This window comes from Sus scrofa, chromosome 11 (genome assembly GCF_000003025.6).
Source record: "Sus scrofa isolate TJ Tabasco breed Duroc chromosome 11, Sscrofa11.1, whole genome shotgun sequence".
Taxonomy (NCBI): Eukaryota; Metazoa; Chordata; class Mammalia; order Artiodactyla; family Suidae; genus Sus; species Sus scrofa.
This window is the reverse complement of record NC_010453.5, coordinates 17,782,718-17,806,088: the sequence shown is the minus strand read 5'-3', so window position 1 is coordinate 17,806,088 and position 23,371 is coordinate 17,782,718. Positions and strand designations below refer to the sequence as shown.

The 23,371-nt window shown below is 37.6% G+C and overlaps 2 protein-coding genes across 8 annotated transcripts in view; both read left to right on the top strand.

Annotated features, from left to right (window-relative positions):
• TRIM13 (tripartite motif containing 13) overlaps window positions 1–21,058 on the top strand; it is a 64,975-nt gene extending 43,917 nt beyond the window's left edge. For 5 of the 7 annotated variants that reach the window (XM_021065576.1, XM_021065578.1, XM_021065577.1 and 2 more), the window contains exon 3: window positions 9,126–10,726. In XM_021065576.1, coding sequence (XP_020921235.1) covers window positions 9,134–10,357 — 1,224 coding nt within the window. In that variant the 5' untranslated portion in view covers window positions 9,126–9,133 and the 3' untranslated portion in view covers window positions 10,358–10,726. Of the gene's footprint in view, window positions 1–366; window positions 12,869–17,268 lie in introns of those variants that run through there. The other 2 variants (XR_002336667.1, XR_002336668.1) reach the window with 2 other exon arrangements.
• Window positions 9,263–21,846, top strand: KCNRG (potassium channel regulator). Its single transcript, XM_021065582.1, has 2 exons — window positions 9,263–12,868; window positions 17,269–21,846. Exons 1-2 carry the CDS (start codon window positions 12,285–12,287, stop codon window positions 17,507–17,509), a joined length of 825 nt encoding a protein of 274 aa, XP_020921241.1. The 5' UTR covers window positions 9,263–12,284; the 3' UTR covers window positions 17,510–21,846.

The following is a 23,371-nucleotide window of genomic DNA, read 5'->3' as shown; positions in this document are numbered from 1 at the left end:
GATTAAACTTCCCCATTTGATGAATAAGAATACTGAATTCTTGACCCACTTTCCAGATAGTGCTGAAGTCTAAGAATTGGGAAATTCAGGTCCAATGCTTTACTTGCTGTGTACAGGGTTTTTTTTGGGGGGGGGGGCTCATTTTTTTCACCTTTAAAGTTAGGTGTTTAAAAGATCTCTAAGATGTTTTTAAGCCCAGTACTTCTGTTTTATTCCTACACCATAACTTTTAGCACCATATATTTTCTATATATTGGTAATACACAGTGTGTACTGATATTGCCTTAAAACTCTTTATATTTTAAATTTAGTAGGCACAGTAAAAATGTATGTTTTTTTCTTTTTTTGTTTTTTTTTTAAGTTCTATAAAAGTGTGGTTCTGTTGTAAGGTCAGGAAGTGCATGGGTAGGTGAGGTCAGAAGGTGGTATATACCCTTTCTAGAGGGAAACTTGGCCGTCTTTTGAAGAGCCTGAAGAAGGTTCCTACTCTTTGACCCACCTACCAGTACATTTAAAGGAATCATATAAGGAAATAATTAGGGCATTAGACTTTTCTGTAGGGTGTTCATTAAAATGTTATAATACCCTTAAAACAATCACATAAGGAATAGCTTTTATGTTTTAGAATTTTAACTGTTGCATTTTAGAAGAATTGATAACAATAGGGGAATGCCTATGATAAAACAAATGAAAAAAGTGGATACAAAGTTATGCTACCAGTTTTCTTTCTTTTGTTTTTTTGTCTTTTGTCTCTTTAGGGCTGCACCTGAGGCATATGGAGGTTCCCAGGCTCCGGGTCTAATCAGAGCTGTAGCTGCCAGCCTACACCACAGCCACAACAATGCGGGATCCAAGCCATATCTGCGACCTACACCACAGCTCATGGCAATGCAGGATCCTTAACCCACTGAGCGGGGCCAGGGATTGAACCCAAAACCTTACGGTTCCTAGTTGGATTTGTTTCTGCTGCACCATGATGGGAACTCATATATATTCTTAAAATATATGTGTGCACAAACGTACACAGGATTGGAAGAAATATGCCAAAATAATATTTGCAATAATATACCAAAATAGGGTGGTTAGTCTTTGCTGATGTGATCATGGGTAATTTTTTCCTGTATTTTCTATGATCACAAATTACTTTTATCATTTTAGAAAAAAAAAATCCAATTGCATGGACTAGGGAGTGGGGGAAGGAAGGATTGGGAATTTGGGATTAGCAGAGGCAAAGTATTAAACACAGAATGAATAAACGACAAGGTCCTACTGTATAGCAAAGGGAACTATATTCAATATCCTGTGATAAACCATAATGGAAAACCATAATGGAAAAGAATATAAAAAAGGATGTATACTGAGTTACTTTGCTGTACAGCACAAATTAACACAACATTGTAAATCAACTGTACTTCAATGAAATTTTTTTTAAAAACCTAAGCCAAACAAAAAAATCCAATTGCATGGATAACTTATCCAACTTCAGTTGCTGTCAGCCTTCCATGTCCTTTTGTAAGGCATTTATTACACCTTTTAGAGTGATCATATCTTTGTAAATATGCTGTATTTCTGAATTTAGGGCAGGAATTGGCTTTTGGCTTATATTTCCTCTTTTTATATATCACTAGATCATTGGATTTTTTGTTATTCATGAAAGACACTGCCATTGTCATTACTTTGCCTTGGGACTCTAGATAACTAGAATGGTACTAGAGGAATAGTATTCATAACAGTTAACCAAAAATAGGTGTCCTCGGACATACAGAATAGTTACATTTCAGTTAAGCCTTCTCTAAGTGGCTTTTTTTTTTTTTTTTTTCCTTTTGTCTTTTCTAGGGCCACACCCATGGCATATGGAGGTTCCCAGGCTAAGTGCTGAATTGGAGCTGTAGCCGCTGGCCTATGCCACAGTACACCACAGCTCACGGCAATGCTGGATCCTTAACCCACTATGTGAGGCCAGGGATCGAACCTGCAACCTCATGATTCCTAGCCGGATTCGTTAACCACTGAGCCATGACGGGAATTCCTAAGCCTTCTCTAAAGCAAATTCCTGTAATGTAAACTTATTCATTTCCATTATAGGTGTAGGTCCATTTCTACAGAAAAATTGAACTGAAAAGTTTTGCCAGTAGGTTAAACTATTGTCTTTCCTATAGCATAAGTTCTGCAAGTACATCCTACTTGGCAATAGCCTGGTTTCCCACTTAAAACTCCCAGAGGATGTCTTCCTTTCTTCCCTTGCACGTGTGTAGTATTGGATATGAGCGAGGAGTTCCACCACCGGTATGTAGAGTATAGCCAACCTAAAAATTGCTTAGCTTTCTACTTGAAATATTTTCAAGGTTTACTTAGAATAAAATGGGTATGTAACTCTGCACTGAGCAAAGGGAAGTTTGTTCATACATTTCCATCTCAGAAGTTCTAATTAGTTGCTAAGTAGTGCTTGTCAGTTATCCACTAAATACCTGTTTTCACGGGGCACAGTATTACATACTATGTAAATAATATCACTAATTTAGATAGATCTAGCTTGCTATGTAGAAATGCTTGACTTTGACAGTATTTTCTGAAAGCTGGAATTAACCTCAAATGCAAAGCTAGTTAATGAAAAATTTTTAGTAGATACCTCTGTTGGGGGTAATTATTTAGATTAATGATTGCCAAGTTTATTGTTGTGTAAGAAGACAGTTTGGTCTGTGGGTAAAATTTTGCCACCTTCATTTAAACCTGTTTATTTTTTTCTTTTTCTTTCTTTTTTTTTTTTTTGCTTTTTAGGGCTGCACCTGCAGCACATGGAGGGTCCCAGGCTAGGGGTCCAATCAGCGCTACAGCTGCCAGCCTACACCACAGCCACAGCAATGCCAGATCTGAGCCATGTCTTCCACCTACACCACAGCTCACAGCAACACTGGATGCTTAACCCACTGAGCGAGGCCAGGGATGGAACCTGCATCCTCATGGTTTCCAGTTGGATTCATTTCTGCTGTGCCACAGCGGGAACTCCAAACCTGTTTACATTTATTTTGGAGAAAAGAAACCAGACATTTCTGGTTTATAATAGCTCTGCAGAAGTCAGTAGTCCCAATTTAAGTTAATTTTAACTCTTAACAGGTAAAGATCAATGATCTGGGTCTGGTTGATACTAGAGTAGGAGAATAATTTAGGCTCAAATTCATATACTCATTTTATTCAAATTGATTTCATCTGGGTGGGAGAGATTGGCATTCACCACCACTTGGTGTCCTCATAGATTTCTCAGTAGTTGTACATAAATGGGATGGGGATATCTGATCTAGCTGGCGTCCTGAAACTGTTGATTTATATGATTACAGAATAATATCTTGGGTGATTATTAGGTGACACAGGGAAAAGAGAAAAGGAAAAGATAAGTAAGGTAAGGAGGAGGGTAGGAGATAAGGAGAGAATAAAAGGAAATCAAAGGTTTATTTCTTGAAATAGTGTGGGGAAGATGAATTTTAAAAAGAATAAACAGGCGTTCCCGTCGTGGGTCAGTGGTTATTGAACCTGGCTGGTTTCCTGGCCTTGCTCAGTGAATAGGGATCCGGTGTTGTCGTGAGCTGTGGTGTAGGTTGCAGACATGGCTCAGGTCTGGCATTGCTGTGGTGTAGGCTGACGGCTACAGCTCTCATTCAACCCCTAGCCTGGGAACTTCCATATGCCTTGAGTGCAGCCCTAAAAAGATAAAAGACAAATAAATAAATAAACAGGAGTTCCTGTTGTGGTTCAGTAGATTAAGAACCCAATATAGTGTCTGTGAGGATTCGAGTTTGATCCCTGGTTTTGTTCAGTGGGTTAAGGATCCAGCATTGCTGGTAAGTGTGGCATAGCTTGCAGTTGCAGCTGAGATCTAGTGTTGCTGTGGCTGTGGTGTAGGCTGGCAGCTGCAGCTCTGATTTGACCCCTAGCCTGGGAACTTCCATATGCTGCAGGTGGGGCCATAAAAAGAAAAAAAAAAAAAAAAAAGAATAAACAAAGCAGAGAGTCAGGGCAAAAATAGTGACACAGAGAATAGAATGAAGTAAAGGAAAAAAAATTTTTTTCTGAGTTTGGACTATGAAGGTAATAATGACCTAGTTTTTATATTCTTGGGAATGTAACCTTGGTCCCAAAACTTGTGAACTTTCTGAGTAGGTGGGCTTTCCAAGCTGCTGGACCTTCTGTGCTAGATTTATTTTGCCCTACTTAGCAGGAATCCTACTTAATTTTATGGCTGTACCTTTGGCATATGGAAGTTCCAGAGCCAGGGAATGAATCTGAGCTGCAGCCGTGACCCTATCCCCACTGTGCCAGGCGGAGGATCAAAATGCACCTCTGCAGCAACCCAAGGCACTGCAGTCGGATTCCTAACCCATTGCCCCAAGGTGGGAACTTCTGGCTTTTTCATTTTTAATATTCTGGTTGTTGTGTTACTGTTTGCATTTGTAGAGATTGTTGTTGCTATCTACCCTCTCAAGGTAGGATAGATAAAACAGTTTTTGTAGTCTTCCTTGAGTGTGGATATCTTGAAAATTTGCTTGAAAATAAATCTATGCTAGTGCTATACAACTGTGCATTTGTCAAAACTCATAGAACTGTGTACCAAAAAGTGAATTTTATTCTACATAAATTAAAAAATATATTTTAATGTACAAATATGGTAAGAAAATTAAGTTGAAAACCAGAGAGGTGGTAGACAACTAGGTATATATTTGGTTACTTTGTTGGTATAAAACTTGGGAAATTTTTAATTGGTGGGAAGATAGATTTTTATGCTTCAAAATTTAGACTTTAGAAACACATTTGAAGGAAGAAATGAATCTTGGAAAACTTGTTTGCCTTTGTACTTAATTTAACATTGGTTAAGTTGAAAGTTTATGACCAGCAAACAATAATTTCATTCCCATTAAGTTTCTTGATGTCTTATTGGGAAAAAAAATGTCCCCCAAAAGAGGGGATATTACATACATAGTTTCTTCAAAGGAGTAAGCTTAATTGATTTAGATTTTTATCTGTTGGCCATACTTTAAGAAAAGGATCTAGAAGTTCCTTTACTGTGAAGCACAGCCTTCACTTAGACTGAAAATCTTATTATGTATTTTCCTTTAAAACCTTTAAGGCAACAAATCTGCCATGGTTTCTTGGATTCTTGGCTAATATGTCTCATTTTTCAAAGTCAGCTGTGGTCACATAGTTTTGTCATAAAGGTTTGAGTATAAAGCTAAGAAAAGAAAATAGAGTTAGTTTTAGTATGAATGAAAATGAGAATCTTTATAAACCAAAATTTCTAAGTCGTATCACTAAAAACAGAAAAATAGGATCTACTCTGATTTTTCATGCAGTTGTTGTTTTTTTTTTTAAGGGTCTTTCTAAATAGTAATTTTTTTCCTCTGGTCCATTTTAAGAGCTATAAGTTGATTATGGCTTTGGGATAGCTGTTTATTATTTCTGAATTTTCCTGTGTGTGACATTTTCCTTTTGATCATATTTGATTCCCTTAAAATTCTTCTTGGCCCCAACTGCAGTATTCTTCTCAGTTTTCTTCAAAGTTTCTCTTTGTCTTGGGTGTCCTTTTTCTCCTCATTGCCAAAACACTTGGTATCTTTTGCGTTTCTTATTTAATATGCTTGGATAGGATTCTCTGGAAATACTAACCTTGCAAGGATGAGTAAATCAGGTTTACTTTATTGAATGCTGCCACTACTGCTTTCCTATTTCTCCTGTTTACTCTAAAATCTAGCCTTAGCGAAGAATTTTTAGGTGAAAGATGATAGCAGTGGAGTTGATAAAGTGTAGAACCAGGACTAGGGATGGAGGATCATCAAAAGTTTTCCTCCTTTGTTCTGAAGGGTCAGAATGTTTTACAGCTGCTTGATAATTTCTCTTAGCACGCTAACCTCATTCTCTATAGGTATTCTATTCCCAATGCTTTTCAAAGTTTGTATGATTTCTCATGTCACAAAATATTTTTTGGAAAAATAAGCTCACCATACATCTTTGCCATAAGACACTAAACTTGATAGAATACTCTTTCAGTTAATTCTATATCTATGTGTATTATTTATTATACATGTATTACACTTAATATAAAACCATAAGCTAATTAGTCCTGCAATCTGAACTTGTCCTTTTTTTTTTTTTTTTTTTTGCCATGCCTGGAATGTGGAAGTTTCTGGAACAGGGATGGAACCTGCACTACTGCTATAACTGGAGCCACTGCAGTGACAACGCCGGGTCCTTAACCCACTGAACCTTCAGGGAACACCTGAGCTTATTTTTTAAATACTATTTATCTTCTAGATTGTAGCTCCAATTGTGATTCTTAAAATTACTGTCAAAAGTTACTTACTTTTGGTTATAAGATGGCACACAGATTGTTAGACCTTATTTTATTTATTAACTTGGTGAAAATGTAATACATATATCCCTCAGTAAACTGAAGAAGGACATATTTATCACTATTTTTGGTTTTAAAACTTTAGGGAAGAAGTTCCCATTGTGGCTCAGCAGTAACGAACCTGACTAGTATCCTTGAGGATGTAGGTTCGAACCCTGGCCCCACTCAGTAGGTTAAGGATCCAGCATTGCTGTGCGCTACAGTGTAAACTGCATTTGTGGCTCAGATCTAGCATTGCTGTGGCTGTGGTGTAGGCTGGCAGCTCCGACTTGACCTCTAGCCTGGGAACTTCCATATGCCGCGGGTGCGGCCCTAAAAGAAAAAAAAAAAAGAATAAATTTGTAGGAGTTCCCACTGTGGCACAGTGGGTTAAGAACCCTATTGCAGGTACAGATTGCCATGAAGTGTGGGTTTAATGCCCAGCCCATTGCAATAGATTAAAGGACCATGCATTGCCGCAGCTGTGGCTTGGAACTTCAAAATGCTTTGGATGTAAACATTCCAAAAAAAAGAATAAACTTACTTTGAGAAATGGTATACTGTAGCTCAGAAATCTCAAATATTCTGGTCATAGGACCCTATTTCACTCCTAAAAATTGAGGCTCCCAAGAGCTTTTGTTTATACGTGTATTATGTATAAATATTTACTCTATTAGAAATTAAAACTGAGAAAAAAATATAACTCATTTAAAATAACAATGATAAACCTGTTATATGTTATAAACTGAAAAATAACTTTTTCAAAACAGTTGTGAGAAGGGTGGCATTGTTTTACATACTTATAGAGGTCTTTAATGAATTGCTATTTAATAGAAAACTGGAGTCTTTTATCTGCTTCTGCATTGCACTCATTGCAGTAAGTCATTTTGGTTGAAGTACCCAAAAAACAAAATCTGGTTTGGCCTTGCGCAGATAGGAAGTTGGTGAAGGGAAGAATATTTTAATGGCCTTTTCGGATAACTGTGGATCTTCTTTGATACTATACCAAAACACAAGTGGTAGTTCCTTAAAAGTTAGTTACAGTATGGAATCTGAAATCATGTTTTTGAACATAATGGCTTTATGATCTTTCACCCATGCGTGATGTGTAATATGCATTGGTGACTTGAACAAATTAGTTCACTGTGTAATGTAGATCTCCAAATATTAACATATTTCATTTACACAATGATCTCTCCCCTAAAAAACCTAAAACCCACATTTGTCAATATCAACACATTTGATTTGAAAAGTCTTTAAGCTCTTAGGTAGCAAGTATATTTTCAAAAACCCAATTTTCACTCCAAAAATTGATCTTTATCCTTGGCAAGAAATACTATCATTTGTTTTCCTTGAGGTAATGGGCTCATTTTGTTCATTTTCAAGAACATGTCTGCCAGGGGTTCCTGCTGTGGTGCAGTGGGTTAAGGATCAGGCTTGTCTCTGTGGAGGCGCCAGGTAGATCCCCAGCCCAGCACAGTGGGTTAAGGATCTGGTGTTGCTGCAGCTGTGGTGTAGGTTGCAGCTCTGGCCTGGATTCGATCCCTGGCCTGGGAACTTCCCGAAAAAAAAAGAAAGGAAAGAAAGTCTGCACAGCCATAATTTGTCATTTGTTGTTGCAAGTAAAAATGCTGTTCCATGAACGCAACAGCTGGTTGAGCTTGCAACTCAATCACCTAATTGCTTTTCCTCCAAACAGTATCTGCTGGTATGCAACATAAGTGCTTGGCGTTTACTTCATATTTTGTTACACAAGATATTAAAGAGACATGTACACAAGGATCAAGATTTAATAAAATGAATGATTTTTACTGCTTCATCCAGAACATTCTAAATTAACACTGGCTGCCCCCACCCATGCCCCATTGTGGGTGTGTGGTGGTGAAAAATACAGTGACCAAGAGTCCAGTTTGGTGCTACCTCTTGCCTTGTTTGATTCTTTCTAGGGCTCCAGCAGTATCTACTCACTATTGCTTTTACAGTACATTGTCAACATTGTGCCAAAAGTAAATAACATCTTAGTATTACTATGAAAATAGAATTGTCCTCACAGATGCCCTGGAATGGTCTTAGGGACCCTTCTGCCTACCAGGTCCTGAGAACTTAACTGCTCTAGACAGCATAAGTGGCTTTGATTACTATTACAGTGGTTTTAAATATTCATTTAGTTCTCTAGGGAAGAATGAATTGCAACTCTCATTTTCTGTTTTTACCTCCGATTTTAATAATTGTAATCTTACTTTTGAAATAGAAAAATATGCCAATTTTTAATAAAAGTCTACATGAGGCTACATGCTTAGATTTATATTCGGTGCTTTTTTCTTTAAATAGCATACCATTTTATAATTGTGGGCCCAGACTAAAGAACTCATTCTTTTCAGACACTGAGTGGCTTTGTTTCTGACAGCTAGTAGTCAGCTCTGTTTTAAAACAAGCAGTTGGGTTCTGCTGGCTCAACTTGCAGTTGTCCTAGTCCTAACCCTGTCTCAGCCAAAGACTGTTGTTGGAAAGCCCACACAAAGGCCTTGTGTACAGGGAGTCCTACTAATAAGGAGCATGTTTGAGTCCCAGCAGATTAAATCTGCTTTGGTGTGCATTCCCTTCCTAAATTTCTTTTATTTCCTTTGTTTGACTGGTTATTTCAGTGAAAGATCATTTGTGATGACTGTAAAGATAGTTTCTTCTAATTATTCCATAGTCTGGAGGGGATCACTGGATGTAAAATGAAATGTTTCTTTCTCTCTGGTAGGAGATGTGATGGAGCTGCTGGAAGAAGATCTCACGTGCCCAATCTGTTGCAGTCTGTTTGATGATCCTCGAGTTTTGCCTTGTTCACACAACTTCTGCAAAAAATGCTTAGAAGGGCTCTTAGAGGGGAATGTGCGGAATTCACTGTGGAGATCGTCTCCATTCAAGTGCCCCACATGCCGTAAGGAAACTTCAGCTACCGGAGTCAATAGCCTACAGGTTAATTACTCCCTCAAAGGTATCGTGGAAAAGTATAACAAGATCAAGATCTCTCCCAAAATGCCAGTGTGCAAAGGACACTTGGGGCAGCCTCTCAACATTTTCTGCCTGACTGACATGCAGCTCATTTGTGGGATCTGTGCTACTCGTGGTGACCACACCAAGCATGTCTTCTGTTCTATTGAAGATGCCTATGCTCAGGAAAGGAATGCCTTTGAGTCCCTCTTCCAGAGCTTTGAGACCTGGCGTCGGGGAGATGCTCTTTCTCGCTTGGATACCTTGGAGACTAGCAAAAGGAAATCTCTACAGTTACTGACTAAAGATTCAGATAAAGTGAAGGAGTTTTTTGAGAAGTTACAACACACATTAGATCAAAAGAAGAATGAAATCCTGTCTGACTTTGAGACCATGAAACTTGCAGTTATGCAAGCCTATGACCCAGAGATCAACAAACTCAACACCATCTTGCAGGAACAGCGAATGGCATTTAACATTGCTGAGGCTTTCAAAGATGTATCAGAACCCATCGTATTTCTGCAACAGATGCAGGAGTTCCGGGAGAAAATAAAAGTAATCAAGGAAACTCCTTTGCCTCCCTCTAATTTGCCCACAAGCCCTTTAATGAAGAACTTTGATACCAGTCAATGGGAAGACATAAAACTAGTAGATGTGGATAAACTTTCTTTGCCTCAAGATACTGGCACATTCATTAGCAAGATTCCTTGGGGCTTTTATCAGTTATTTGTGGTAGTCATTCTTCTTGGCCTTCTCATTTTCTTTAGTCCTACCATATTCCTCGAATGGTCTTTATTTGATGAAATCACAACTTGGAAAGACAGTCTTTCAAACTTTAGTTCTTATCTGACTAAATCAGCTGATTTTGTAGAACAATCAGTTTTTTACTGGGAACAGTTGACAGATGGGTTTTTCATTTTCAGTGAAAGACTGAAGAATTTTACTTTGGTGGTGCTGAACAATGTGGCAGAATTTGTGTGCAAATATAAACTATTATAAAATCTGTTTCAAGGACATAGTTCTGTGTCTTTTGTTAGAAATTTGATAGAATACAGAGTGGTAGAGTTCAGATGTGGTCAAGATTCTAGGGAGATATCTTCCTCCAAAAGTATACCTTTCAAAAATAATGTCTTATACATGTCTTTGAAATTAGGTAGCATAAAGATAAAAGTGAAATTTAATAGTGTAGGCCCAAACCTTCCTTCCTTTTTAGAGTGCTTTTGAAATAAGCATCCTGTCCCCAATATTGGTTGTGTTTTTGTTATGAAAAAAGGGGAGGTGAGAGCACACGATTTAGTATTGTACTGATGAGGTAGTATAATAATGATTGTTCTTAAGCATGTAATAAAGACTACTCTTGTAAAGCCACTTTTTTTGGAGAGTGTACATTCTTTAAAAAAGGATTCAGATGTGATGGATTCCCAACTTTTTCTGCAGAGGGTTGATTTTCTTTTTTCTGATATAGTGTAAATCTCATGTAACCAAAAACTGGCATTTTCTTTACTAAGTTTACATTTTTAGGAGGGTAGAGTTTTATTTCAACTTGCCTTTTATCTGCTTAGGTTTTGTAAATTTATCATGAAAGGAATTTGGTGGTAAACTACAAAAGTGTTAGGCAGTTGTACAAGCAAAGGCACAGGTTACAAAAAAAAGGACATGGCAAGAGCAGGAAATGGGAAAGACTTTTTTATTGGCAGCTAGGTATTGTTCCAAAGTATCAATGGCAACTGTCCAGCCAGTTGATTCACTTGTTTAAGACTTTTTTTCTCTTTTTGGCCATATCAGCCGCATGTGGAAGTTCCCAGGGCCAGGGATCAAACCCACGCCACAGCAGCAACCCAAGCCCTAGCAGTGACAACACTGGATCCTTAATCTCCTGTGTCACCAGAGAACAACCAAAGAATTTTTTTAAGAGTAGTAAGCCTAATTTGACAGTCAGATAGCAAAGTACATAGCAATCAGCTAAACACTAATGCTGTCCTATCTGCTCACGGGAGATTAAGATGCCCTATCTCTCACAGGACAAAACACTTAATTTTTTCACCGAGTTTAGAATTCACATGAAAACAAGAAGTGACTTATCTTAGAACTGCTTTCAGTCAATCTTATTTCTGTCATGGGACAAGACATTCCTTTGACAGCCCAGAGTATCTTTACCCGAATCCATTAGTTTGGGTGAGAGAAAGTAACACAAGCAGGGACTGGAGAGAAAGGTGGCAACTAAATTTAAAGTACGGAAGAATCATTCTAGCTATGAGAAGAGTCAAAGCTGCTAGTTGAGCTAATGGTTCCCTTGTCCCCAACTGATAGCCCATGATTTAGTCACTAAATTGCTAAAGAAATAAGACAATATTTCTCTGTAAATCCTACCTCTCCCATATGGACTCACAGCAGATAAGAGATCTGGGAAGGGGAATACTTTTCTGCTCCTGATATTTTTTTTTTGGCCATGCCCACCACATGTAGAAGTTCCCAGGTCAGGGACTGAACCTGCACCATGGCAGCAACCTGAGCCACTGAACACTGGATCCTTAATCCACTGTGCCACAAGGGAACTCCCTGTATATATATTGAACAGTAGATTTAGATGAGGTTTTCATGAAGGATTTTTTTTTTTAAATGGGATACAGTAAAGGAATCAATGTGACACCTGTCCTCAGATATATTGGCCATTTCCCTTAACTATCCAGTTCCTCATCTTGCTTTTTCATTTTGTATACTGCAAGTTCCCAAGCAACTCTCAGATTGTAAACATGGCTATGGATACACTATTTGCTTTACAATAGTTACCTGGAAATCTAGGTCTCTGTTTGTATTTTCCCCTCCCCCACATTTCTTAATCATACTTAACAGCATTTGTGGTTATAGGTGATTTATAAATTCCTAAGTGTGTCATGGTTTGTAGCCTCCAGTTTGAAGCAAAAGAATGAGTACTCAGGAACTGGTCACTTTGAATGTGGGAGGAAAGATATTCACCACAAGGTCTTCAACCATAAAGCAGTTTCCTGCCTCTCGCCTGACACGAATGTTGGATGGCAGAGACCAAGAATTCAAGATGGTTGGTGGCCAGATTTTTGTGGACAGAGATGGTGTTTTATTTAGTTTCATCTTAGATTTTTTGAGAACTCACCAGCTTTTATTACCCACTGACTTTTCAGACTATCTTAGGCTTCAGAGGGAGGTTCTATTCTATGAACTTGATCCTCTGGTGGATCTCTTAAACCAAGAACACCTGCTACAGCCGAAACCTGCTCTTGTGGAGGTGCATTTCCTAAGCAGAAACACTCAAGCTTTTTTCAGGGTGTTTAGCTCTTGCGGCAAAACAATTGAGATGCTAACTGGGAGGATTACAGTGTTTGTAGAGCAAACTTTGGTGGCACCGACCTGGAGTAGTAACTCCTTCCCTCCTCAGATGACCTTACTTCCACTGCCTCCACAGAGACCTTCTTACCATGACCTGGTATTCCACTGTGGCTCTGACAGCTCTACAGACAACCAATCGGGAATCAGGTATTTTGTACTTTGCAGCCTCTTTTCTATGCCAGTTGCTGATTTTTTCCCCTCAAAAATTAAAGTTTCTCATACTTGAAACTTTTCTTGGAAAAAATGACTACTCAAAATAATTTTGGGGGGTAACCAGTAGAGTTGGGTGGAATGACCAGGTAATAATTGTCCAACTGGGATACTTTTTAGAATGAAAGAAAGAACTGTTATGTGGGACAATGGGAATAAATCAAGATTGTCAAGGGAAAACTGGGACGATGGTCAATCAAGTTGTAGGAGGAAATGATTTTATGGATCATGTTCTATTGCTACGGAATGAGATGTCTTTTTCTCCCTAAGAGATTCTTTTAGTGGCTGGCAAATAGTAAAGGCTCAACAGTTTGTCTTGATTTTCTTATACTCTGTGTATTTTTGTTCTTCTGGTCCTTCTGATTTGATGACAGATTTTTTTCTCCATTCCACTTTATTTTTAAGCACCCTTAAGGATGATATATCCAATGGCAAATTTGATATACTGTTACATCTCTGGCACTCAGACAACTGAGAATATTGGGATAGGCTGTCAGTATATTAAGGAGAGTTGCTTCTGAGTCAGTTTATTCACGTTCTCCCCCTGTTTTTCTTGGCTGGACCCTAGGGCTGATTTCTGCTCTACTGTCATGGACACTTTTTTTCCCTCCTTACAAGTGTCTTAATGCTGTCTCAATATTATTTTACTAATTGTGAAAGCTAGATTTAATTTTCAGAAGGAAAAAAAAAAGTCTGCATATGTTCTTTACTGATAGCATTAAAAATAAATTATATTTTATATTTTTTTGGGGTAAAGATAGATTGACATATTTTGGGATGTTTTCTTAACTTCTGCCATAGCCATTGGGAACAATCAATGTTTGCCCCTCCTACAACATACAACGTGGCCCTGCTTATGAATTTAAGAACCCTGGGCAGTATGACAGTTCTTATGTTTTTACACTTTATATTTCCTGCCCTTCCAAAGAGGTTGAAATGTCATTTTGGGGAATGAGATCCAGTTAAATTAACAAGCTGATTGTGAAGAAAACCTAAGACCCAATCTTTACTTCAAACTGTCTTAAGATACCTCTATACACAACTGGTGGGGCACTAACAAAAATAGAAGGGAAATTACTATATATTTTTTTTAATTGTGTGATTAAGATCTTTTTGGGGATCTCTTCCTAAAAAGTTAAAAACCTAAGGAAAAATAGTATCATTGATTTCAAGAAGAAACATACACGGTAAAAAGATATCCTGGGGGAATTCCCGTTGTGGCGTAGTAGTTAACGAATCCGACTAGGAACCATGAGGTTGTGGGTTCGATCCCACCTTGCTCAGTGGGTTAAGGATCCTGCGTTGCTGTGAGCTGTGACGTAGATTGCAGACACGGCTAGGATCCGGTGTTGCTGTGGCTCTGGCGAAGGCCAGTGGCTATGGCTCCAATTAGACCCCTAGTCTGGGAATCTCCATGTGCCGTGGAAGCGGCCCTAGAAAAGGCAAAAAGACAAAAAAAAAAAAAAAAAAAAAAAAAAGTTATCCTGGAAATACTAAATGCTATTTTAAAACTGCATTTGGAAAAAATGATTATAACCTTGAAAAACATTAGAAACTCAATTTGGGATATTCTTTGTGTGTACATATGACAGTAGTTTCCCCTTTGTTGTTAAGTGTTTGTGTTTTACAAATAGTACAAGAATTTTTTTCATCTTAATAAGAGAATGGCATTATATCTAAATTCCAAAATCCGAATTTAAAATTGATTTTTTTCGCATGTCACCAAATAGTATTCTTTTCAGTTGTTTGAAATTTAGAATTTTTCCCAGCCTTTAAGTAAGTGTTTGTGATTTTTCTTTTTCTATAGTGCCAATTTCAAAGGGAAGTAGATAACCTGAATAAGATGACATTATTGGGAGTTCAGGTGATCGGATGAAAACTCCTGGTTCTAAAAGGTCCACCTTGAGTACATAACTACCTAGCTAGCAATCATTTTTATTTCTTGATCACTCCTTGGTCTGAATCTGTCCATTCTGATGTTTTCTGAAGGTGGAAAGTGGAGGAGTAAGCCTGAATGTCTCCTCAGAGTCTGGCTTATCATCCAGCTGTTCAGTATGTTCTACTAGTATGATTTATCACTCTAAGGTCTTGTTAACCTAGCAGTTTGCTCAGTTATTCTCTCTCAAGTTCACAGTACTAGAATACTTGGAGAAGGCCATTCATATGATCACATTATCAAGCTCAAGTTATGGTCACAGGATTCTAGAGTCTTTTCGAATAGCCATATTCTAGCTGACCTTTCTGTTTTAAACCAGCTCAAATGGAAAAGTGTAGTTTCCTTTTAAGTTTTTAAAATGTTTTGATTTTCTATTCCCCATTAGTTTCTTTTATCCTTTCCTTGTGCCTTGAAAGCTTTCATTTCTTAAGTTGCCCTCTTAAAGAATCAAGTGTTTTGGCCCAGTGATTTCTTGTAAGTATATTCCACTTTGTTGTCACCTACTATATACTATTTGCATCTTAATTTTGTGAGATGTTCTATAACGTTTTTTCTCTTTGATAAATATTTCTAGGCTATACAACTAAGATCTGGGGCTTGGGGGTATATAAAATGACTTACTAATGCTAGAAATGTGCTGTATTAAACATAATAAATTTTTTTGATATGTACTTTGTAGTTTTAGAATTCTTACATTTTCTTAATTTTTAAATTTTTATTAAAATATAGTTGATATACAATGTTGCACCAATTCTGCTGTATAGCAAAGTGACCCAGTCATACGTTATATATATGTGATGTTATCTTCCATCATGGTCTTTCTTATATTACCTTCCATCATGGTCTATCCCAAGAGATTTTTTTTTTTTTTTTTTTGTCTTTTGTCTTTTTTTGTCTTTTGTTGTTGTTGCTGTTGTTGCTATTTCTTGGGCCGCTCCCGCGGCATATGGAGGTTCCCAGGCTAAGGGTCTAATCAGAGCTGTAGCCACCGGCCTACGCCAGAGGCACAGCAACGCGGGATCCGAGCCACGTCTGCAACCTACACCACAGCTCACGGCAACGCCGGATTGTTAACCCACTGAGCAAGGGCAGGGACCGAACCCGCAACCTCATGGTTCCTAGTCGGATTCGTTAACCACTGCGCCATGACGGGAACTCCCATGTTGCTATTTCATTTTATTATTAATTCTTTTCTTTGCCTAGAATAAGTTTCTAAACATGAGATATAATAACTACTCTAATTAATTACAATTAAAAGTAAGCTAGGGATGTCCCCAAGGCTCTTTTTATTTTATGAAACCAGAGATAGTTTAGATTGCTGCCTAGAACTAATTTAAGTTAGCCTTTTCTTCACATCTCATACACAAATGTGGGAAGACACAAAGACATAAAAATATCTTGGATGGCAGATAAAGAAGGGACAATGTAGCTATATCTTTGTGGACAAGTTATGCTGACATTGTTAAAGCAACATCTGAAAAGCTCAGGTATATTTTTCTTGAATTATGTGTATTGGTTCTATTGAGTTTTCTAGGAAATAGAAAGTTTTGTCATTTTGACTCCTGAGGGCTTTCGACCCCCTGATTTGCTCTTCAACAGTGGACACTTTTTGAGAAAAACAATAAAATCTTTTTGACATTTAATATCTGCAAAATTTCACCTGAAAAAGTGCATTTGATAGGAGTAAGTCACAAAAGAAAATCTGTAATGTTGGTGCTGATAATAGGTAAAATTAGATCCAGGGGGAAAGTTGGAAATGTATCAAATGTCTACTAAAGTCATTGAATCAATTAATTAAATTGGTTAAAACAATGTTTAGTAAATTGAAAACAAAATTAGAAATAGATAAATTACATTACATCAAGATTAAGCTAATTTAATTGTCTGCTCCAGAAAATAATTTCTCAATGAATATTCATCAATGTTAGTTAGCTACTTTCTATTATTTATTTATTTATATATTTATTGCTTTTTTTCTTTAGGGCTGCAACTTCCATAGGGCATATGGAAGTTCCCAGGCAAGGGGTCTAATCGGAGCTGCTGCTGCTGCCAGCCTACACCATAGCTCATGGCAATGCTGGATCCTTAACCCACTGAGCAAGGCCAGGGATAGAATCTGCATCTTCATGGATACTAGTTGGGTTCCTTACTGCTGAGCTGCAATGGGAAATCCCCAATGTTAGCTATATTCTAAATGTGGAATTAAAATAACTGGAGATCACAGCAAGGTCTCTATTTTCAGTAGCCTGGAATTACTGATTTGGATTTATAAACGAGGCCTTTAAATCAAATCTGATCAAAAATGGTATGATGCCTTTGAGGTTATAAGTCCAATTTATGTGTTTAGTTTTGCTAGTTATTAAAGGGACGCTTTATAATTGAACATTTTTGTATGTCCTAGGTATGTTTCTATAAAACCTGATAACCGAAAACTGGCCAATGGAACAAATGTACTCGGCTTACTGATTGACACTTTATTAATGGAAGACTTCCATCTGGTCAGCACCAGAACAGCATCCTCTGAAGACAAAACTGAATGCTATAGCTTTGAAAGGATAAAAAGGTCTGAAGCTCTCACCATGAACAAAACACTGAAACCAGGGACTATCCTCATGCCACAGCAATCTGAGAAAAAGAAATGAAGTTTTCATTCTCTTTTAGAGCAAAGATAAATTGTCATTTTTTTGGTTTTGAAATTTCACATTTAGGGATATATGTTAATCAAATAGGTACTCAGCCTAACTTTTTGGCCTTGTCCTCTACTGTGCCACCTTGGAGCAACCACACCTTACCAATACTTAAGCCACATTAAGCGCTTGCTGCTCTCTAAACACCATGTACTTGGTACTTTGATGCATGTTCCTTCTACCTTCAATGCCTCTTTCCCTTTCTCTTCTTCATGAACACTTATACAGCATTCAAGAATGGGCTATGTAATCAGACTGCTTGATTTCTAATCCCAACTCAATCACTTAGTAGCTATACAACTTGGGCAAGTCATTATTTAATCTCTCTATGCTTCAATTTCCTCATCTATCAAATGAGGATAATAAATATCTCCCTTATGTGACAAATGAGGCTCGAAAAAGATAATGTAAAATACTCAGTGCATTGCCTGGCACATGGTAGGCACTCAGCAACTGTCAGTAATGATGATGATGATTCTGAAGATAGGTGGCCACTTTCAATTGCACCTCTTCTGTGAGGTCTTATTTTCCTCCTTTCCCAGGGATATTAATTAGCTCTTTTCACTACATAGACTTTTGTGCCATCATAAAAACAAATTTTTCTTTTTCTTTCTTTCTTTCTTTTTTTTTTTTAGGGCTGCACTTGTGGCATATAGACGTTCTCAGGCTAGGGGTTCAGTTGGAGCTATAGCCACCAGCCCACACCACAGCCAGAGCAACACAGGATCCAAGCCTCGTCTGCGACCTACACCACAGCTCATGCAACTCCAGATCCTTAACCACTGAGCAAGGCCAGGGGTCAAACCTGTAACCTCACAGTTCCTAGTTGGATTCATCTCCACTGAGCCACAACGGGAACTACTAAAAACAAATTCTTCTCACTTGAATGTGAGCTCAATCTACTCAACAATTTTTTTTTTTGGTCTTTTTTTTTTTTTTTTCTAGGGCTGTACCCGCGGCACATGGAGGTTCCCAGGCTAGGGGTCTAATCCGAGCTCTAGCCACTGGCTTATGCCACAGCCACAGCAACACGGGATCCAAGCTGCGTCTGCGACCTACTCCCCAGGTCACAGCAATGCCGGATCCTTAACACACTGAGCAAGGCCAGGGATCGAACCCACAACCTCATAGTTCCTAGTCGGATTCGTTAACCACTGAGCCACGATGGGAACTCCTCCTATTCAACAATTTTAACACCAGTATGTGTAAAGCACTGTGCTAAACATTTTGTGAGAAAAATAATACCTTTTTTACTAAGTAGTACCTACTTTGGTGAAAAGCTATAACTTCTACTAACAGTTAAAATACAAATATTGGAGTTCCCATTGTGGCTCAGTGAGTTAAGAATTCAACTAGTATCCATGAGGATGTGGGTTTGATCTCTGGCTTTGCTCAGTGGGTTAAGGATTTGGTGATGCTGCAAGCTGCGGCATAGATTGCAGATGTGGCTTAGAACTGGCATTGCTGTGGCTAAGGTGTAGGCCAGCAGCTGCAGCTCCAATTCAACCCCTAGCCTGGGAACTTCCATATGCCATAGGTGCAGCTGTAAAATACATTCCTCTGACTTAGTGAGTCCTCTTGTAGGAATTCCTTTTATATATGTGTCATTTAAAATATTGGGACAGGAGTTCCTGCCATGGCACAGTGGGTTAAGAATCTGACTGCAGTGGCTAGGGTCGCTACAGAGGTGCACATTCAATCCCTGGCCCGGCACAGTGGTTTAAAGCATCTGGAGTTGCTGCAGCTGCAGTGTAGGTCACAGCTGTGGCTCAGATTCACTCCCTGGTCCAGGAACTTCCATATGCTGTGGGTGTGGCCATTAAAAATATATATATTAGGATAAACATCTAGAAAGGGAATCATTAAATCAAAAAGCACCAAGCACTTTGCACACAGGTTAAAAACATCCAGTGCAGGCAGGAAGTCAAGCACCATTTTAAAAAGTACAATTCATTCATTCAAAAATATCTTAAACATTTGTTGGAGACTATACTAACTTTTCAGAATTAAAATATGAGTAAGACAAAAATATTTATTCTGGAGTTCCCTTGTGGTGCAGCGGGTTAAGGATGTGGCATTGTCACTGCAGTGGCTCAGGTTGCTACTGTGGCACAGGTTTGATCCCTGGCCTGGGAACTTACACATGCTGCAGGCACCACTAAAAAAATTCTAATTCTCAAGGAACTCACAAATGAGAAAGTATATCATCATAAGAGCAAAATTAGAAATAAACTCAAAGTTCATCAATAGGGAATGGGTAAATTATAGTTCAAACAATGAAATACTGTGCAGCCTTTAAAAAGAATGCAGCAGCAGCTTATGAACTCACAAGGAAGAATTGTCAAATATTTATAAGTTGAAAAAAGTGAAGTGTAAGACAATGTATAAATTAGGAAAATATATATCCACTTTATATACAGTATATAGTTTTCATTTGTGGAAAAATATATAATACTCATATTAGATATTGGTCACCTCTGGAGAGGGAACTGAGTGAGATTTAGGTGGGGGAGGAAGACTTACTTTTCACCAGACTAGGTAGGTTTATTTCTTTAAAAAGGAAGAAAAAGCCATACCTGAAAGATTGTGTGTGTGTGTGTGTGGGTTAGAGGGACTGTTATTACATAGTATGGGCTATTATCTCATACAGACACAAATTTTATTCTGTGACCCTTCCTGTAAAACCCCTACCTTTAGTAAAGAAATTTAAAAAAATTTTTTAAATTTATTATTATTATTATTGCTGTAGCATGCATGTAGGAGCTTGACATGAGATCTCAGTTTCCAGACCAGGAGTAGAACCCAGGCCACAGCAGTGCTAGTGCTGAATCCTAACCACTAGACCACCAGGGAACTGCCTAGTAAAGAAATTTTTAGTAATTACCTACAGATTTGTATAAGTTATAGGGAATAAGTTTTTTAAAAATTTCCTAATAGTACCTCAAAAAGTTATATATCACGGAAAAGTGCAAGATACTTCACGATTGGTAATGTTAAGGTCAGCAACTGAAAACAAAGACCCAAATAAGAAAAAAAAAGCCTTTTGACTGTTTTGTTTTTAGTGGCATTTACCCCTTTTTTACAGCAGAAGAGCCAACTTAGTTGTTTTAGTCTCTCATCTTAGTTTTGGGGATGATGTATCTGGTCTTGTTCCCTTGCTAGCATCATATTCTAAGGTACAATATTTCTACATTGCTAAGTTTTTTGCATGTATGTGATTTAACTAACTGGGTATAGTTGGCATGGTTTTATGTGTATGTATATTTATGTGTAATTCTGTATAGTGCTCTGCTGATAAGATTATTAAAAACTGATAACTGGTTAAAAGAATACTTAAGCAAAAAATATGGATCGGCAAGGAATAAGACAGGAAATGTTTAAATTGCTATTAATGTATTCTTAGTCATTCACACTTGTAGAAACTAGTTTGAAATGAGAAATAAAATGTTCTTTTTACTGAGCTAATAGAAACATTACCTATGGAAACATGTAATATACATAAACTTCATTCATTCATTCAATAAATATTTATTGACGTCTACTGTGTGTCAAATACTATTCTAGACATTGGAGATACTGCAAGGAATACAACAAGGCCTTCCCTTCCAGAGCTAACTACAAACACAATTCATAACATTGACAATGGGTTTAAATTAAAATAACTTAAGTCTCTAATTAAATAGTTTTTTAAAAATCATGGGTTCACAATACAGAGGATTTAGAAGGAGACAGATTACCAAAATTAAAAAAATATGTATGATTCATTAGGAAAAGTGTACTTTTGGAGTGGATTGAGTTTCTTTTTTCTTTTTTTGTCTTTTTAGGACTGCACCGGTGGCATATGGAGGTTCCCAGGCTAGTAGTCTGATCGGAGCTGTACCTGCCAGCCTACACCAGAGCCACAGCAATGTGGAATCGGAGCCAAGTCTGCGACCAATACCACAGCTCCGGGCAATGCAGGATCCTTAACCCACTGAGCAAGGCCAGGGATTGAACCTGTAACCTCATGGTTCCTAGTCAGATTAGTTTCTGCTGTGCCACGACAGGAACTCTGAGTTTATTTTAGTAAATATTTTAGAAATTATATCATCTGGAACACACCTATCAAGATCATCTCAGTAAGCCTCTTGTGTTCACTCCAAAATAGAGTGGGACACTGTAACTGGGAAGTCAAGATGTGAAAAAAAATTGTTTTTTTACAAAGGGAGGCAGGTGTATAGTTGGAAGAAAACAGGGACACGTTAGATGTACCAGAGGCAAATTAAAACTCTTGCCTGCTTTAGAAAAATGACTTTAACATTTACATGGGCATCGTTTAGCTTCTTGACTGAATTATCAGAAAATTATAAGAAATTATAAGATAATAACGGCAGAAGCTTGTCTTGGTCAACCAACCTGAAGACTTTGGTCTATCAAATCATATACTCCTATCAATCCATCTCATCATATACACAGGTATGTATCATCACAAAGCATGTTAAGGTTTGCCACTCTTGATACCATCAACAGTTGGGTCTCCCCTATTCTCCCACTTAGGTTTGTTTCAGCCTCGTTCCATTATCTACAGTTTCATATCTGATAAGGCACTAAAGATTTTAGCTTATTCTAGAACCTCAATAATTTAACCTTATAAGTGATTGGAAATCCCCCCTACACAGATTTTCTGAAAAGGAGCTCTGGTTTTGAATTTTACTCTTGAATTTAATATATGTCATAATTACAAAGAATTCTTAGGCTATATTAAAGTTGAAATTAATTTGGGCTGCTTTCAATATATATCTGAAATCAGGAGCCTGAAGCAAGGGAAAGCAGCTTGAGAAATATATGATTTAGGAAATCGTACATTTTTTCTAATTTATCTTATGTAAAATTTACATCTGACAATCTTCATTTTATAAGTCTTTGTACTGGTTCTCTACCATAAATAATAGAAATGGCCACATTACTAGACACCTTGCTGGAATAATAAAAGACCTGTTAAGACTTCTAAATATCCAATAATTCTACTGTTATTTTTCCTCTGTGCTGGGGAAGTTGACCCTATAACAAGCACATTTAACAATGTAGAAGCCACCAAGAGGATATTTTAAAAAAGAAATTTGGGAAATTTTATTGCCTTCCTGGAGCCAATGAACCCATGGAAAAACACCAATGTGACATCAAACTTAGTGTTTTAAATGTAAGTTCAAGAAATAAAGAGATGAAAATACATTACTAAAAATACATGTATTTCTAGAATATAACATCATAAAAACCATAACTACTCACCAGCTTTGTCCCAGAATTACACTTCATGAGTTATTAGGCCTTCTATTGGATTTGTTAGAGATGAAAAGTTATGTATAATTTCACCAAAAGACTCAGAATCTCATCATTGGTTAGCTTAGAAAATGCTTTAATATTTATCTAAGCTATGAGATAGATCCAACCCCTGAAATATTTTAATAGATAAAAAGCTAATGGAATTCCTGCTATGGTGCAATGCGATCAGCAGTATCTCTGGTACACTAGGATGCAGGTTAGAGCCCTGGCACAGTGGGTTAAGGATTTGGCAATGCTGTAACTGTGGTGTAGGCTGCAACTGTGGCTCAGATTTGATCCCTGGCCCAGGAACTCCATATGCAGCAGGGTGGCAAACAAAACAAAACAAAATAAAACTAACACCTTATATAATGTATGGGAAATGAGTATTAAGTATGGCACAGAATAAAAAAGTAACATGTGCCTAAGACTTATTTAACCACGTAGAGTTTTCTATACCTTCAGATTTCATGCCAACATCTCAAATCCAGAGATCATTGTTTTAAAGTAGTTTTT

Bases quoted from the DNA above. Each gene is read 5' to 3' on its own strand.
- KCNRG (XM_021065582.1), top strand. From the start codon at position 12,285: ATGAGTACTCAGGAACTGGTCACTTTGAATGTGGGAGGAAAGATATTC. The intron at 12,869-17,268 runs GTATTTTGTACT...TGTATGTCCTAG, and splicing joins GACAACCAATCGGGAATCAG to GTATGTTTCTATAAAACCTG.